The sequence below is a fragment of the Metarhizium brunneum genome, chromosome 4 (assembly GCF_013426205.1).
Source record: "Metarhizium brunneum chromosome 4, complete sequence".
Taxonomy (NCBI): Eukaryota; Fungi; Ascomycota; class Sordariomycetes; order Hypocreales; family Clavicipitaceae; genus Metarhizium; species Metarhizium brunneum.
In genome coordinates, this window is record NC_089425.1 from 1,798,707 (window position 1) to 1,817,590 (window position 18,884).

At 51.4% G+C, this 18,884-nt stretch overlaps 2 protein-coding genes across 2 annotated transcripts; both read left to right on the plus strand.

The window, feature by feature from the left end:
* Nucleotides 1-694: 694 nt before the first annotated feature.
* On the plus strand, nt 695-1,460 carry vps24 (Vacuolar protein sorting-associated protein 24; the record flags this gene model as incomplete). The annotated part of the gene is made up of 2 exons (XM_014690375.1): nt 695-742; nt 831-1,460. The coding sequence occupies 2 exons, from the start codon at nt 695-697 to the stop codon at nt 1,458-1,460; spliced, it is 678 nt and encodes a 225-aa protein (XP_014545861.1).
* An 8,091-nt stretch (nt 1,461-9,551) lies between these two features.
* Nucleotides 9,552-10,022, plus strand: G6M90_00g072010 (uncharacterized protein; the record flags this gene model as incomplete). The annotated part of the gene is made up of 1 exon (XM_014690374.1): nt 9,552-10,022. The coding sequence occupies one exon, from the start codon at nt 9,552-9,554 to the stop codon at nt 10,020-10,022; it is 471 nt and encodes a 156-aa protein (XP_014545860.1).
* Nucleotides 10,023-18,884: the final 8,862 nt, after the last annotated feature.

Below are 18,884 nucleotides of genomic sequence, written 5' to 3' on the forward strand. Positions count from 1 at the left end.
TTGGCCGTACATAGTTGCGGCGTACTATACACATCCATTGCACATGGCACACTGGGTAAACGACGGATGAGTTTCTGGGTCTCTCCTTCTCTGCGAGGGCAGTTGACGGCAGTCGACCAAAGGGCCAAGGCACCTCGTACATGTCATGTATGTACCTACTCCATGCCAAGCGCGAGGTGGAATGAGGCCAACGGTCAAACCTGATCCGCGATGATTCATTTATTTGTATCTATTTTTATTTTTTTTAAAAAAGGCAAAATAAAATACATCTGTGTCGGGCTATAATTATCACCGTCCCTGCCTAGTCGCTTACCAGCGTCGGCCTGCTGCAGCTGTTCGCCCCGCTGCCCAGGCCATCATTGACTGGAACGACCCCGCGGTGCCTTGCTACTGCTGTCTGGTTGCCTATGATAACCCATGGCCAGCACGCAAACACCACTCCACCACTCCAGCCTCGTGTCATGACTACATTGTTAGTATTACCACCACGGCATTCAACGTCACCGCCGTGTCACTCCATCTCGACATCGCCGGCATCGCCAGATACTTGACCCAGCGTCAAACAGGCGCCACTCCAACCGAGACGACGCCCATCTAGTGTCCTCATTCCATGCCTCCCTCGCTGGCTTCAAACCACCATTAACTTCACCAGACGACCCCTCCGGTCGTCCATCCTGAACCCGAGCCAACCACCATGGAAACATTCAGAAACCTTTTCGCAAAACCCGATCCCCAAGCACAGGTCAGTCTCTCCATCCCCCGACCTAATCCGGTTCAAAAAAAAAAACACTAGAGACCGTTGTCCATAAGTGCTAACCCGTGCACCCTAGTTCCGCAAATGCAACGCCCTCATCCGCTCCAATATCCGCAAACTAGACCGGGACATCACCGCCAACAAGCAAAATGAAATTAAAATCAAGAACCTCATTATCCAGGCCGACAAGCGCGCCCAGAAAGACCCTGCCCGCGCGAAGCAAGCCCAAAAGGAAGTCCGCGACTTTGCCCACGAGCTCGTTCGCCAGCGCCGCGCCTCCGCCCGCACAATCACCTCAAAGGCCCAGCTCAACTCGGTCCAGATGCAAGTAAACGAGGCGTTTGCCGTGCGCAAGATTGAGGGCTCCATCCGCTCCAGCGTCGGCATCATGAAGGACCTGAACAGGCTGATACGCCTGCCCGAGATGGCACAGACCATGCAACAGCTGAGCACAGAGCTGATGAAGGCCGGTATCATTGAGGAGATGGTTGAGGATATATTGCCCGAGGATGGAGAAATGCTCATGGAGGACGAGGGCGAGGTTGACAAGGTGCTGGGCGAGATTTTGAAGGACAGGAAGGAGCCGAGTTTGCCGGTTGCGCCAGTGCCAGAGCCGCAGACACAGGAGGTAGAGGAGGAGGAGGAGGAGGATGCAGAGGCCATGATGGATCAGATGCGGAATCGGTTGGATGCGCTGAGGAGTTAGGCGTGCGGACAGAGAGGAGAGCGTTTGGGGTGGTTTTGCGGTAATATTGGCAAGGGCGTTTCTGGCGCAGGATATACACGGTTTTTGTTGGCAAGCATAGTAACTCTTGCATAGAGATTATTGCCCGGAGTTTACAACATGTTTCGTCTGTTGCTTTCTTTGTGATGTGGTCTGGGGGATGAGAGGCTTGTGACGAAGGCAAACGTGCCAGGCGTCTCGGTATTGGATAACTACATGGGTACCTACCTAGGTAGGTACTCGTCAGCAAGATATGCTCAATGTATCTTCATATTGTAGCCAAAATGGGTTATATTTGCCCTCCATGTAGGCTCCAACCTAGCTCCGTGACCTCGGCATTCTGCCTCATACCACCACTCCCATAGTCCACCACAGGTGACAACACATACACCCAAGGGCGCACGCCAGTTGATCACCAGGTCAATATCTTCCTTCGACTGTGTCACAAACGGCGCCGTGCGGTAAGATGGCGCGCGAGGTCTACCATCTCTGTATTATCGCGCCCCTCCCTTGTGCCCGAGAAAGCAGCATGGTAACAATACTTTGTCCCGAGGGCTCAAATTGTCCATGTCTGTTTACCGCCGCTCTTTGCAGAGTAGAAAACGGTCACTAAGTAGGTAGTTGGTCGATAACGATATGCATGTCCCGTCCTTGCCTACCCTGCAGGCTATTCAACCCAGGTGGTGTTTCCCCCAAACACTGCTGTTTGTTGATACGTTCAAGAATGGCCTATATTTATTTGGGACAATATGCAGAGTCCCCAGGCTGTGTGGTATACACTGCGAGGCTCTTTCTGCAGAGTTGTTTGTTGTCGGATACGCGCAACGCTCGACGGAAGTCGGCTGGGTTTGCAACACAGAACTCGATGGAACATGATTTGTATTTCTGCTGGGGAACTAGTTGCCGGCGCCACAAGTTCAGCAGGTAGACCTTGGCCGTCACTACTGCCAGACTCGAGGTCTGAGGTGAATGATTGATGGTATTTGTCAAGCATGCATGGCTCGCCCGACACCAACAGACCAACACACACGGCGCAGCAAACATGCAAATCGGACATAACGCGTCAAAGCGGCTCTTTGTACTCCGTACAGAGTACACCAAGTCGACCGATGCGGTGCACGGACAGCTTCGATTTCCAGTGACAAAAAAAATCTTTTACAAACCTGCTCGAAATTTCGATTCTGCTACGGAGTTAGATATTACGTGGATGTATCTGGCGTAATATGGCACGCGGGTTACACTACGCGGACAACGATATCGAGTCCAATCAAAACTGTGCCATTTCTCGCTCGATAGGATAGAGTCCAATTTTGGCATTCGCAATAACTACTACTTGCAGAATCCTCATCGGTTGGGTATCACAATCACAGCAAGCTGTCTCGGAAGTTGATATTAGCGGGCACTGACGATACGAGTTTTGAAGAACCAACAACGGCGGAAGAGCCAACCGTCGAAGCGGATAGGATGCAGCACGGAGTAAAAGCTGCCGCCCACGAGTCTCGTCACATCTCCGAATCCCTCCTGTTCAACATGATCGCCACCAACAGACAGCAGAGAAGACTGCGTATGATGAAACAAAATACAGATGCTCAAGGGGGAACAAACAGCCCAAGCTCATTTCACGGCTCTAGATTCGAAAGCCAGAGAAAAGAAGAAGAATTACGGAGTATATTAAAAAGAAAAGAGGACCATGGCTTGCCTCAGTTAGCGGCCAGTGTTACCAGATATCCAATAAACCCAAACGAGTTAGAGTCACGGACCAGGAGGCTCCCAAGTGGAGGTGTTTGCGAAGAGTTTCGGGCCTCACGAGGTGACAGGCGGGTGTTTCTCAGCCATTCAGCCACGCCGGGTTTGTTCCCCGGAATATGGGATACGGCGTACTGTCCGGGGAGAGGTCCTCCGTAATCTGGGGAGATTACTCCGTGTTGCGGGCGACGCTAACAACATGGGCTGATTGGCGTGTATGTAGTTGGCGGATTCTCGCCATCTTGCAAAGTGACATGTTGGTCAGCGATTGGATGGACGGGTTAGCTGAGAAACCCTGGAGAAGCTCGCACCCATGACACTGCGCATTCTCGATGCTTTCAGGTTGCTCAGAAAAACAGAGGGAGGCAGGCGGCATCGTGTTTAATTCAGGGACGAGCCACCCCCGGCCCCTTCCCCTTCCCCTGAATACCGTCTAACGAGCAGATCCCTTGGCTCTTCGTCGTCGTGGCGAGCCAAAGGGTAACAGTGGAGAATACAAAGTAGACAGGGGCACGATGGCGGACAGGGTGCTTTCTTTCCCGTGCTCCCCGGAGGCAGGCATATAACATACTTAAGTATGTACATATGTACGTCCCGAGAATTTGGAGAATAGAACACCGGATGCTGGCTGGTCAGCCAAACGAGACAACAAGGGGCTGAGCCAAGTTCTCGGGACGGCGGCGGGAAGGGACATACTAGTACTAGGTTACGTAGGGTTCGTACGGAGTATAGGGTATGGAAAAAGTGAGGTCGGGCGGGTTGCTATGCCGGACAACAAAGCAGAAAAAGAAGAAAAAGAAAACCAATATTGTACTCCGAATCGGCTTTTTTCCCCCCTGGCACCGGCGGCGGCGGATACGATCCCATCTAGGACGGAACATGACCATGCCGCATTTCACAGACATGACTTTTCTCGGGCCTCGAAGAAACTCTCCTCAGGCCCCAATCGTCATGTTGATGGCAGCCGGTGTGATGGCGGATGGCGGATGGCGATGGGTAGCAATGTAAGTGTGCGCTGGCACCATGGCCACATCAACAGTCGTAGTCAAACTACTATCAGAAAGATGCGGACCGGAAGTGTGTATCCAAACTAAATGATGGACATCGGCTGCCGTGCTGTTGCAGAAGCCACATGCAAGCAATCATCCGGCTCGTAGTACCTTTGGGCCCGTCTATCGGTGTGCCTGAGAGATGCGTGTGAACGCTCACCGGCTCTTTCGTGGGATACCGATGAACCGGCATACATGGTACAATCTATGCCTGGGAGATGTTTGATTCGATTGTATCGAGTATCGTCTGAAGTGTCAGGGTTCAGTGGCCCGCCCATCATATGCCGAACAGCAGCCACGTTCCTAGGTCCTCTGCACATACATACACACATACGTAGATGGTACCCACGGATGAGCAATTTTGTCCCTCAAGCATTTGTACAGACTCCATACTCTCATGGCCGAGGCCACACACGTCGACAGCACTTACTCCGCCCGTACAGACCAAAAGGCGGTGCTGCTCAGCGATTGTTGTAACCTGTAACCTGTAACCTGTAACCTGTAACCTGTAACCTGTAACCTGTAACCACATTTCGTCAGTCAAGGGATGACCAGTATGAGTCATATTACCTACCATATCCAGTGGATGCCATGTATAACACGGATGTCAAACCAAATGGCTCAACAAACCAGGCTCAGTCAGCATCGTCGACATTCGCAGATGACATACTCCATACATAACTTGGACTTCAAGAAAGGGACTCTGACTCTGACGATGGACCCCCGTCAGACATGCCTCATTTTACTTTTGGTTTTATTCTTTTGCCAAAGACGGTACGGTATACGGAGCACTCGGTCCAATACACACAACAGTTCTGGCCCAATCCTTTCATGGATCCGTTATGCGGGCGTAAGCCTCGCATTCGTAGTACTCCATAGTAGTAATGCATGCTCGCTTGCAGGGTACCAGGTCTTGGCCAGACAGGCGGTCAGTCTGCATTGCAAGCGAGCACTGGAGGGGGGGGGAAAAAACCCAGGTGCCCGCGAATCCGACCCAATCTGCCACTTGTTTCCATCCAACCGATACGCCGCGACAAGCAACCAATCCCACGGCTCTGTTTCATATAGTGACCGTGCCGTGCGTTCGATGTGACAACTTGTCTTCAAATGACCCAAGCCGGCAGAAAGAGATGGTAGTACTCCGTATATTTGTAGGAAGGGGAAGACGCACGTTGCCTGCTCCTCCACTGCGTATATACAACAGAGTATGTATGTTTGGGCAAAGGGGTGAAGAGCGGCTTTATTTCTGACGTTGGACGACTCCGTAATGCTGACTCCCTTCAGCGGACCCTCCGGCCGAGGACTTCTTTAAAAATGGAGATAGGGATACGATGGAGTCTGGGGTAAGAACAGGACTGACCACTGCTCCGGGCGTTATTATGCGTTGCAACGCTATTCTGACCAACCTCAGCTTGGCGAGCTCTTTGTGTAGATCCTGTATTACGCCCAGGACGGCATTAGCCTGCTAGAGACTATTTCCACGGTCAGCAATCCGAAAGTTCTGCCCGCTACGAGCCACGGCACGAGGGAGGAAATGACTGTGTATCCCGCGTGGCGACGACCGAGATTCCGGTCTGTCAGCCCTGCAGCGCCAAAGAAGCTACACGCATGCGACCTAGATATGAGGTGCAGGCGTCTCTTTGTCGCATTCTGTCCGTCACACAAACAAAAACCGTGTCCCTGTCGGGCCTGCGGTACCAGGTTGTTGTCAGGGCATCAATGACTCTGAAGACGGTAAGTAGGTACCTAGGTAAGTATGCAGCATGGAGGACTCCGTATGTACGATACGATGCCCACTCGCCACCACCGCCCCATCTGCAGCAACAGCTCTTTCCCGTGGAAAAAGAATGTTCCAAGGCTGGCATCAAAGGAGGCTCTTCATAAGTATACGCCCCACCATTTGAAAATTCACCCAAAAGGCGGTGCAGGCACCGCAAAACAATGCGGCCCTATCTGTGAGGTGTGAGTGCGTTTCAAGATCTGACTCATTCATCACGCATTCAGAATCGAAACCCAACGGCATACGGAGTACTTACTGTGTTGTATGTACGGAACAGGCACAGCGCCTCATAGAAGCAAAGCCCGCTCCGAGCAAGCGAATCGGCTTGCCGGTCGGCACTTGGATTCTCATCTATGGCTGCTTTCTGGCTCCACGACTATAGTAGGGCTGAATAGGTAGACACGGTACACGGTACTCCGTACGCCACTGTTGACTGCCTAGTATGTATTGTCAGCGCCCGATTGCCCATTCACTTCCACAACTCTTCCAGGAAAGCTTCTTAGCCGTCGGTACGACGTCTAACAATCAGCCTCAGAATGCCCAGCCCAGATTAGCTAGGCGGCCGGAGAAGCTTGCCACGCTGTTGTCTGGTGTGGATGGGACTGATGGGCCACCTGGTCAATGAAGAATAATGGGTTATGAATAGGCCCGGCTGTGCTCAGCCTCCATTCATGCTCCTCGAATAGGCGCTGTGGCTGGTGTGCCCGAACTTTGAATCAATGGCTGACCCGTTGACGGTTTCCAGACAATCCTTGGTTAGGGTTGCCCTCCGGAGTCGAATGGCAGCATCTCGTGGCTAATTCCTCCTTGCCTCCATCATCTTGTCGTGGGCGGGAGCCATCTGTCGCACCGTGGAGAGAGGGAACCGTGTCAACGGCCGGGTGCTCTGTACACCATACGCGTCGTATATTGCCTTGGTATTCATTTTTTCTTCGCTACCTCCCGCTGCTGAGTCGTAGCACCAACGAGGGGATATTTTGCGAGCTGTCAGATTTACATTGGTGGCACGACGCCTTCCTACTGTAATGTCTTGGTTACCCTTTGCCCTCCAGAATGTTCATCTCAACTCGTTCCCCCGTTGGTGTTACTGCGTACAAGCTGTCGATAGGGAGCACTTACAAAGAGGAAACAAGACACGCTTTTTGATGGTTTGAGGCTTGCGGGCGCCACCAAGGATCTTTCCAACCCCTCTTTGTACAGCGGCGAGCGGCTGGTGCCTTTGTTCTAATTTCTAATATTACTGTACCACAAACTCACTCACTCACTCACACCTCTTTTGAATAGCCATCAGGGCAATAAGAAAGTAGTACTCCATAGTGGAGGAGAAAACAATACGGAGGGCCATGTTGAATTTTCGTGGCCGGCATGCGCAAAAGAAGCAATCTGCATCGTGTGCCGCACCCGGTCCTCAAGTTAAATGCGAATGTGGATTATAATTCCCAAGCGTCTGGCCAGCCCGATGGTAAAACCGGCCAAGTTTTGCTTTGTTTGTATTTTCTGGTGATATCTTGGCTACGGATAACTACTGCGAGAAAACGAATGTTGGGCCTATAAGACGGACCCTGTTATCGACATCCCGTGTCTTTGATACCCTGGCTTGGCGCGGACTCGGAAGATAGGGGCGGTGTGCCGCGGGTGAGGGCAGTCCAGATGTCGTTTGTTGGCAACGGAATTGTGAGCAGAAACCCGTGACTGAGATAATAGCATGTACAGTACGGAGTAGCCACCACAGAAGCCTAAAGCTAGCATTAAATTGTGTGTACCCAGCCAGCCGGCTCGATGTCTGTACCAAGAGCCGTATCGCTCGAATCGCTCACATCTGCTACATACCTGTCAGTTCGCAGGCGGGAGATGCGCCATGGTTCACACACCGGCCTGGTTTGGCAAAACGCATGGCATGTTGGCAGGTTAGGCGCATACGAGTACGGAGTACTCCGTATATACGATTAATCCTCAGTAAACAGAATATTTGGTGCTGTTTGTTTCCCGACGGTCACTCAGGTATGATAAGCACCGATGGTGCACTCCGTACTCCGTAAGCACCCCGTACATCCATCTTGCCGTAGACTGCCGGCAAACCCGCGAAGCAGAGAATACCGGCTAGGCTTGCTCTAAACGAGCAAACAGGTAGCAAACAAACGGATTTCCTGTATTATCGTGGCGAGCGGTGGGATTGTTACTCCAATCTGGCCCGCCATGGGGGGTGGCCACAATCGCAGCGACAACCAAGGTTGGGAGGGAGGCCGTGGTATTGTATTGGACGAGGACGCTTTTTGGGCGTGTTGGGTGTGAGCTGGACATTGAGGCGGTCAGAGGTGCACAGCACCACCATCCCCCAATCTTCCACAATAGCTGACTAGCTGGCGGGCCGTGTCTGGCCTTTTGGGCGGTTTGGGCGGGCTCGAGCTCAAGTGTTGTCAGTATGTGTGGCCGCTTTTGGGGAGGCGGAAGTCAAATCCCGCAACTCTGGGGGCCCCGGCGTTGTATTCATTAGAATTGGGCGGCAATGAGGATGCGAGATGTGGAAGGCGAGCATGTCAGTCACGGACAGTCCCAACTGGTCCGACCGCTTGCTTGCATCCAGTTGTTCCATGTCCTCAAATATGTACATGGAGCTGCAGGTGCTGCTCACACACGCCCCCTCCTTCCTCCCTTACCCGTCTTGCCGTTGCGGTTAATTCATTCCGCTTCGTTCCTTCTTGCTCCTTTCGGAGACTGGTCGCTCATTCATGGAGTCGCTTGAATGCTCCTCTTGTTCACACCCCCTTCCCCCCTTTCCACCCCCCATCCCCCCATCTCGAGACCTTACGCCCAGATGATTCATTCACACATGTGCCGTGATGCTTGGTATATAATATCTTCTGCGCGGTTGCCTGCCGTGTCCGCTGCTTGCACGTCACCGACTTTACCAACTCATGATTAATATAGCCTTTGTCGTCTGACCTCGAATACAAAACTTGGCATCGCCAACATCACCCAGGAGTCACCCTTGAACACTCGATTCTGCCTTTGAAGCACTGTTCATACGACAGCCATCGCCGTCACCCACGCCATCATAATTAGTGTGGCAATCAGGTGTCAGTCACAAGCTTATCATTGTCCGGTGCCCTGCTCAATAACAGAGTTTGGCACTTGTAGGCCTGGCGAGTCTTACCGGTCCTCCCCCAAGCCCCAGCCCGGAAGCCTCTCGCCGCCGACTCACGTTTGATCCCACCAACTCCTCTTGGGGCACGGTTCCGGCTCCCGACGGACCCATCAACCGAGGGACCTGAATAATTGTCACAGCCGAGTCAACACTCGGCATCTATATTTTATATTGTCTCTGCCCTCCTACTCCTGGAACGTTTCTGCGTCAACACTCATCATCTACCGTGCCACGACAACACCACGTCCACGCAAAAAGACCTATTGGAATAATCTCGACTCGGTCTTGCACCCTGTACTGGGCACAACCACTATCGACTACTCTCAATTCCTCCACAAACCACAACACTCACAATGTATGGCTCGTACGGGTCATATAGCTCGATGAGCGCTATGTCGGCGCCTTTGGATATTCCTTTCAACAACATTCGGAATCAAGACTCAACGTGCGCCTTCCCATCGTGGCCGCGACGCTCATCACTATCAGAATCTGAGCACGATGAGCCACGCGCGACCTCATATCTCTCGGACGACGACCTCTTTCTTTCTGATGCCTATGACGACGAAGTCGGCAGTATCTCCAGCTCTAGCAGCTCATCATCACCTTCTACGGTAGCAATCAGCTCGCCCCCTCGCATTTCTGACGAAGAATTTCTTCGACTAGAGTGTGAGCGAGTTGCCAGACAGAAGGAGTTTCTCCGGCAAGTCAAAATGGAGAAGGAGCGCCGTCGCCAAGCCGCACTGCGGGCTCGAAGAAGCACTCCCAAGAAGAGCCCGAAGCTCAAACATGCATCGCTGACGACGATAACCGAGTCCAACGAATGACTGCCACTCTTATCCGTCTGCCCTCCGAGCCATGGTTTTGCACAGTAAGTCTATGCGTGTCCTTGACCTGCCTGGCAGGCAAAATGACATCTGACTTACACCACGGTCTCAGGCATTTTACTCGAACCCCCACACTTTTCTCACATCAGACCCCAAGATCTAATACCCCACACCACGTGCAAATCGACCGACGAGGCACCAGCCATCTGAGTAACACGTTCCAGAGCGTGTTTGAAAACAGCATCTGAGCGCATCAATACGAAATCAGCTTACACGAGGCGCCGTTGCACACTTACGAATCCGCTCGCCCAGTCAGCTTCCGTTGGTCATCGATATCGCAGCCACAGGAAATGACGAAGCTGCGCCGACTGCCAGTGATGATGCCCTCATTGGCTGGTGCATGCATTGTGGAAAAAGTCGGGGACTGCCACCCGAGAGCAGTGCAAACACGATTCTCCGGCGGGTGACGCGGGATGCTCTTGTGGTGAGCAGCGAATCTAGCCAACCACGGCGAGGCAGCATGCTGGTGTCACCAGGCAAACACGACCACACAGCTGGCTGTCGAGTTTGGTGTGCCATTGCTGGAATCCAGCGTGCAACGGGTCTGATCGGAAAAGCCACTGGGCCAAAGCGAAACAAAGTCAGCCAGTACCGAGGCGGATCCGCAGCACGCTTCGGAAGCTGGGATTTCCGTGGTGGCCAAAGTACTCGTAGACTCGGCACCCGACGCACATGTTTCCAGCGCTGCCAGCCAGTGGCGGTTGGCAGACGGCAGGTGACAGAAGGCAGCAAGTTTGCACGGGACCCTGCAGACCAAGTACCCAAGTACCCTCGGTCAGATGGCCCAACGCCGAAGATGACCCGCCTCACTCGGAGTTGCACATGCACACACCTTTGCACACATTTCACTTTCACATTCCGATGTCGACCTCTTATCTTCTTATCGCCATTGCCGCTGGGATCCACGTGCCTGCAACCACTATAGCGGTACGGACACGGTTCCTCTTCGCACCGACACCGCCGTCTCAGGTCCTCAACCATGCAGGCATCGGCTATTTACTAGTATCTAATTTCTTTCTACCTTTCCGGGCCTTTTTCTTGGATATTTTTTTTTTCACATGTCAACGCGCCCCTTTATCGTGGTGTGTTGATATTATCTCCTTGAGCGGTTTTTTCTCTCTTTCGACAGCGAGCGCTCTCATGGACGCGCATTTTGGTTTCACTACAAAGTCAGAGCGGGCATCTCATTTCGGAGCGGGAACATTTGGGATTACAGAAAAGTCGCATTGCGATAGCATCTAGATAGACACGAGGAAAACAGAGCCTCACAAGCATTAGCGCTTCAACATTAGCGCTCAGTATTAGGATACCATTTGATGTGGCTTGTTCGTCATCAAGATGACTGTCACTTTTGTTTGTTTAGCCTGAACTTGGCAGATAGGTCTGCGCATGACGGACATTTTATATAGCCTGCTTCGCAGAGATACCCTATTGGAATTACACATTAGCTTTCTCATACTATAGTTCTTTGCACGACACGTCCCTTGATTGGTTGGGTCTACCGATGCTCCCTAATAATTGAATAACAAGTCTGGTTAGAAGCCTCGTGATGGGCAGCGTGCGCGGAATGCACAAGGCTGGACAACTCGCCAAGTGGGCTTGCGATGCAGGCACTGCCATCCATCCAGGCGTAACTGCGTTGAAACAGACAAGTCTGAAGATTGATTATCTGCACCGTCATCCTCGTGGCAAGGTGGTGCCATGCGAGGCGATCCAACTCGATGTAGTTTCTCTGATAGCCCGACTTCTTCATCAAACAACCCAATGTGAAAGGAGCATTTCTACGCACAGTTTAATGAATGGCAATGGTGCAATCTCACTCGGCTGTTTATTTTATATATTTTTTTATTTATAAAGCCATCGATACCGCTAGGCACAATGAAGCCAAGCACCATCTTGTGTGTGATATACAATACTGCATGTACTCTACTGGCTACTTGAGTAGTCTAGTGTAGTTGCGCCTCGTGGTTTTCTTTCTTTCTTTTTTTTCTCGGGTATGCCTTGCAAGGGACATGAACCTCGTCGTACCACAACTAGACCAGGCCGTGACGCAGCTCTGCCATCACCCGTATACAGCTGTGGGGGAGTTACGAAGAGCGAAATTATTTTGGTAATTTATTTATTTCCATACCCGGCCGAAACAGTACTAGGCTGACAATGTCGAAGACGCGGAACGGTCAGACTGTTGGACTTGGTGCTGTTATCACTGGAATAGGTTGTCGGCTGTAACAACTGCCTCGTATTAGGGATAGGGGTACATTTCAACTTGCTCTGGGTGGGCTATGACGATGGTTGGAAATTGCGACTGGACGTAGTTTTGTTTTTTAAGAACGGAAATATTGGCCCCGGAGATCAGATTATGCCAACAGAGCCACCAGCTGGATCATGCAAAGGCGGCTTTGCACACAGTTGGAGTTTGTCCGACTGCTTCAAAGGATCCAGTCGGATAATGGAGCTGGATGAATTCGTGGCCCTCTTCTTGGCCAGTTACTAGCAACTGGTGATTGGTGTCGACTATTCGTCAACTTTATAGCTGATGGTGTCTATAATATGTGCAAACGACTCCAAGCACATCTGTCACTGACATATGTTGCTTGATCTACTGGAACCTCAGAAACTTCAACTGGTTGCTTATTGAATCTGACGGCAAGATGGGTTACAAGAATGTTTTGTTACGACGTCTGGGCAACTTCCAAGTGAGGTTTTGCCTGGGGCTATCAAGACCATGATGAAAAAGCTGCTACATATATACGCGTAGAAGAAGGAGAATCCGAGTACATTGACAAGGAGAAGCGGATAGCTTTCATCGCCCCGGTATTTTGGTCGTCTCCTCAGCACATGGGCAGTAATAATGTGAAGCTTCTGCATTTTAGACATGTCGACTAGCGTGACGTTCATTCCGGGGTTTCTCATTACGAGCACCATATTACACGATGAGTTGTCCTCTTTTAAACCAAGTACACACTACGCGCTTAGACACCGCGTCTCACTTCCATACTTGCCTGGCTCGTTGTCATTGTCAACTTCTACATCTCGAACGGTGCTGCTTGGATCATTTGTATTGGAGGCCGTGACTGTTATATGTCCGTAGGTGTACACGTTATTGAAAGCATTAAACTCAAACAGCAGGTGAATCTCTCGTTACTAGCTGAGAGCCGTTCTCTCTTAGCAATTTGACTGTTTATTAGTCAAACCTGCTCATGGCTGAAGTGAACTCTTCAAAAAGATGAGAAAACACTATCCAGTGCTTACATTCATTGATTCGAGGGTCAGGTATTTGTAACTTGCCTTTATACTATAGCTCCTCGGCCCAAACCGTTGAGCCTTCCCAACTGTACCTCGCAGCTCGTAGGCACGGGTTGACAAAATCTGTCGTAATCATACCTTCTGTCATGAGAAACAAAGTGTCTCTACATATTCCGAGTCCGCGGCGTATTGTACGGATCCCTGATTTAGGGGGATTTCCCCGTGGCCCTGGTAGACTTGTCAGCGCGGCATCCCGAGCCTCGTGAAGCCACCGTGACTTACACCACTCCCACCCAGTCGAACAAACTTCTCAGGCTCTCCCCCTACTCCAAGGCTGGTATTTCACAGAGTAGGATAGAGAGGCTCTATTATGGTTCTCCAGGACTACTGTTCCCGAGGATGTCTCTCAAAGTTGCAACCTCCGTCAGTCTCTCGACTCAACGCGATATCATCCATAGATTCCATAAAACCACGAGCAGTATCGAACACTATACGGAGTACGGATTCCACAGCCCCTCCAGTGCATTCAAACCAATCAAGTGATATGCTCAAGCTGCAAAATAAAGCCAAGCGCAGCTCATGTCAGCAACAGCCATCTTGGGTGTGTGTGATACATCACCACCCACAAGCCTCTCCTCCGCCCCAACAGCATGTCTCACCCGCCCCCTGTCTATTCTCAGCTTATCCCGCTACGACCAACAATAGGCACAGGCTTCTAAATATATGTAGTATGTTGTATCGTTGCGCCTCGCTTCAGTCGCCTTGTACTCCGTGCTCCCTACTCGATACAACTCACCTGGCGTAACTCCATCAACGGAGCCGAAAGAAACGAAATTCTCTGGTGAACCTGCTCAATCCAACAACGGGAAAACGTTGATCTCAAAGTCTCTATGTCTCAAATGGCCATCCCAGTCACAGGGCGGGGGAGTAAAACAAGGGCTCTCTCGACTCTGTACACGTTGGCAGGGCTGCATTCTTCTCAGCCTTGCATTTCCGCAAAAGCAAACATTTGCAAACACATCCTTCTTTTTTCGGCACAAAACCAAACGGGTATTGTAATACGTACGTGCAGTTGCCGCAAGTAAACACCGCTAGCTAGATATTGTATGTAAATTTGGACATGGGCGTGAAATGGCTTGCATGACAGAAGTGCTAGTTTGTCATGGGTAAGCAAATACACACACGCACGCACACGCGCATACATGCGGGAGGGCCAATTAGTATATCATGCTTTGGAGCGCACATGATGTAGAGCCTGCATGTACAGAGTATTACGACCTGATAAAAATATGGACAATGGACTTGAATGTGCGACAGGGCTAAGTTATTTCTCCGATGTGGCTTATTGGTGACCGGCCCGACTCTTTGACTTTACCTTGGCTTTTCCCCATGATTTATTTTAGTTTAGTATTTTCCGGCCATGATTGATTCGTGTTCAAAGGCATCCAGCGTGGCGCGGCGATGGCGGGGGAAAAATTGGTGTGACGACGTTGGGGACAAGGAAACGGCACGGTGTGCCTATTTTTGTACATAGGAAAGTCGTCGGGCTGCGATCGCCATGATGGATGGAGGTGGAAAAGTTGTCCAAGCCTGTACTTTGCAGATACTGCCATGCTATGATGTGATATTGGCGGTGTCTGTGTCTCGGCTCGATGCTGCGTTTTGTTCGAGATGATGCTGTGGATACGGACTCTTGTGTCTTTTTTTCTTCTTCTAAGTTTGCCAGTACCGATTCGGAAGTAAAACAAGCGACATACGGAGCAAGCAAGGTTCCCTCCGCTCTTGTCAACAAGTCTTGACTCATGTTGGCCAGCACCAACATGTACAATTCGTCGGGGCAGCACATCCGGAATGCGATCCGCACGTACGGAGTGCATGCACCGCCGAACCTGCGAACCAACATCATTAATTCGACATGGTAAAAATGATGGCTGGGTGAGAAGTTGAAGTCTCTTCATCCTGTAAAATTGCTTCCTTAGTTGCCGCTCGACTCGTCGTCACCCGAAGCACGCCGTTTCTGGCGTCTTCTGAGAACCTTGCAGCTGGAGTCTGCAAGTGATCGCAGGCTTGGAAGCCAAAAAAAGTGACATCGACGGGCCAACGACCAGGGCTCCCCTGCTCGGAAGGGCTTGTTACCCGGACCAAGGGCTGCCACAGCAGTGTAACTGTGATTAAGAACCCCCCTGGTTTCTTGGTTTTTTGTGTGTGAGCATTTCCGTTCCCAACGCCGATGAGGCTTGTGAAATCTCCATGCCTTGGGCCGCGATAACGGGCCGCCTGTGGGGGAGGAGTTGGTTGCGCGAATCATCGACTTGTAGAATGATGATATGGTGAGGGGAGAGTATAACTAGTTGCTTTAGTTCGGTGGCTGAAGCGAGAACTAGTATACTTGGATGTTTTGCGTTTCTTTGAAGTCAAGCCATCGTCTTGCGCTTGTGCCCACGCGCGGGCATCGATACGAGTAGGCTTCCAGTTCCGGAGCTGGATGTGGTTGTTGGATTGCCCTGAATATGCAGCTCTTATGCCTGGGGGTTTGATTCTTGTGGGAAAAGGCTTCAATTGAATTGCAAAACGCTGCATCTTTGGCGTTTGGAAGGCATGTACTCCGCAATGACCCTTTATTCTGGCGAGCATCAATACACTCAAACTCAACTAGGACAATTGACTAGGTTGTTGTTGGTCCTCCACATTTCGCATTAGGTTCGTATTATCGGCAGTGATGGCGCTTGAAAGTTAAATTCTGCGTGTCCCGTCTAGTGACGTATCCTTCACGTGGCAGATCTTAATATCTGTCCGCGGCGTTACACCAGCTGGAAGCCCAGGGTGGCCCAAAGTCAGGCCATGGCCAACAAGACAAGTTTGTGCAGTGAATCCAGTGACTTGCTGGCACGATATGTCGCAGATTGAAGCGGTCAACTTGACCCCATGTTATTTCTCAACGCCCTGTGCGGAGGTATACATATGTAGTACTCCGTACATATCTTAAGCTGCAAATTGGTTCAGATCACATCAAACCATCCTCTGCACTCGGTACCGGACGGGGTATCAGACCGGGATAACGGTGTGCTGGACAAGGGTAAGAGAACCGCCACTGTTATCACCCTTTCGTGATACATTCTTGTATTTGGGATCTGCGAAATCCGTACAGGGTCTTCGGCACCATAAAGTGTTGTGAGTTTGTCAAAAATCGTTCCTGGCTTCAATACTCGTTTGGTACTACCCAAAAACCTGCGTGCCTCTGGCCATTTGGGCAACTTTCTCCGTCTCGGGAGCGCCTCCGAGTTCCATCCGGAGTAGTTTTGTATGATGCACTGGTGGGGCCGGACCCCAGATGGTTTCTTTGCTGAAAATAGAGAAAGCCAAGCTGCAAGTCGACTGATGCCGAAATTCCTGCTGTTGAACTCCATGTGCAGTCTGCTTGTTCTTAATATATATCTTTCTCACCGCATTGGAGGCTGTATGAGCCAGCCTCGCCTATCCGTGTGCCATTCACCCTGCGTTGCAGAGTATGTGATTCCACAAACGCACCTACATGGTCCAGGTCAGTTGGTAACCTGAGGTGCGCACCACTGGCCGAGTCGGCATTGATGGACATGACGGTTGGATCGTTAGGGCACGGGAGTGAAGAGGGGAAAGGGACTCCCGCGAACAAGCGACCCTGAGCAGGGACGGGCCGTTTGATACGAATCACAAACATGGCGGCATCGAGGTTGTTGGTTGTTGTTGGGTTGGGACTTTTTGCAATGCCCTGGCTGCAGACATCGGCGATTGGTTCGTCTGGCACAATAATGTTGGATCAAACCCGAGGACGACATGAGCACTTCTTGGCTCGACAAGTAAGCGACCAGCTACTCCGTACATACGCGGGTAACTAAGAGCAGTTATTAGATTATGAGAACCTTCAGCTCTGGGCGAGAAACAGCTTTTCAATTGCCGTTACGGAGTGCCTAAGCCGCGATGATAAAGTTTTGCGAGGTGGCCAGGGCACGACGAGCAAGGGCAGAAACACGCCGAGAATTCAGGGTCGTGCCTCTATTCGCCAGTGAGCGAGGGCCAGATGAACGTCAAGAACTAGATGCCAAATGAAAAAGACCCGGCGGACTTGTAGCCAGTGATGGCAGAGGCGCAACAAGGAATAGTTGCCTGCAAGTGGTCAACTCTGTGGTCAAGCTCCGTCCAATGTCGACAAGGAAATCAAGCAAGAGATGGAAAGTTGGTCCAAGCTCCACCGACCCATAATAACTCATGCCGTCGAGGGGTGGCCGGGAGAGGGCGATTAAATCCCTGTAGCAGCCGTGATGGCACCGTTGATTGGACGGTTCCTTGCGCGCACTTGCAGCAAGCGCAGCCAATCGAGGGCCGCAAAATTCGTCGGCGCTTCGAACCGTGCTTCCATTCGAAAACCGGCTCGTTGGGCCCCACTTTCGACCGCCGCCCCAAACGACCCCACCTGCACGCTCCTGTCACCAGTTGGCCCGGAGCCCAACCACATGTCTTCGTCCAAGTGATGCCTCCGCCTCTGCGACGCTCGGGACGCTCTGGAGCGACGACACGAGCTGCCAGAGTAATTTGAGTGGCCGTGAATTCGTGACCATGGTATGAAGAACGGTTGACTTATAACAGACCATCCACGCACCTGGACGTGTCTGCGGAGCTGGATCGGCAATGGAGTCAGACTATCCGACTATGAGATGACGAGGCAGACCACGGATGAACAGAAGGGATATGCGCAGATGGCCTACTTGGGGCCTCATCTGGTCCAATCCTGACCGACATGAGTCCTGTCAGGTACAGTTGCGCACGAAAAAAATTTAATGTCCAACGACAGCATTCAATTCCATCGTTTTGCTCTACGAAAGCCCCAACGACCGGCTAGCCATCTTCTGCAGTGCAACCATGCGAACCCCGCAAACCTCAGAGGGGAGGGAGGCAGAGATACTATGGCTGGTTTCACGTACCCAAGCATGCAACTGCACATATGTGCGTCTGCGTTGGACGCTTTTCTCCTACCAGCAACTCTGTGGCAAATAGCAAATGGGGTCCAAACTCGGCGGCATGAGCAGCCGCAGTCACCGAGTTATGCAACTGCAAGGCGCAGGCAGAGGCAAAAAACGGAAATTGGTGTCTGGGAGCAAAGCCCAATGGATGACTTCAGGCTGGTTCAGAGACGTCAACGACAGAATGCTTACGGGGCGCTTCTGATACGGACTGTATCTCGTGCCGGAACTAAGGCATGACATGGCGTACAACTCACGGTAGACTAAGAGAACTAGACAGGGGTAATTTTACTTGAAATCGTGGTTAGGTGTGCTAATTCGTCACCTTGGCTACGGGTGATACCATTCACTAAAATAGCTTCGAGATATCTGATGCCGGGGCCTAGAATTCATGCCGCGTATGAGAAGGCTTGACATCGTCGGATTCTTGCCCCCCCGGGGCCTATTATCTTTCCCGGGATCTATGTCTCACGGGATGCAGTATTTACTCGTCCCATTGTGACGCCAGGTTTCGACGTCTTTTATCGTGACTCGTCGGTGCCACTTGAAGAAGATCCAT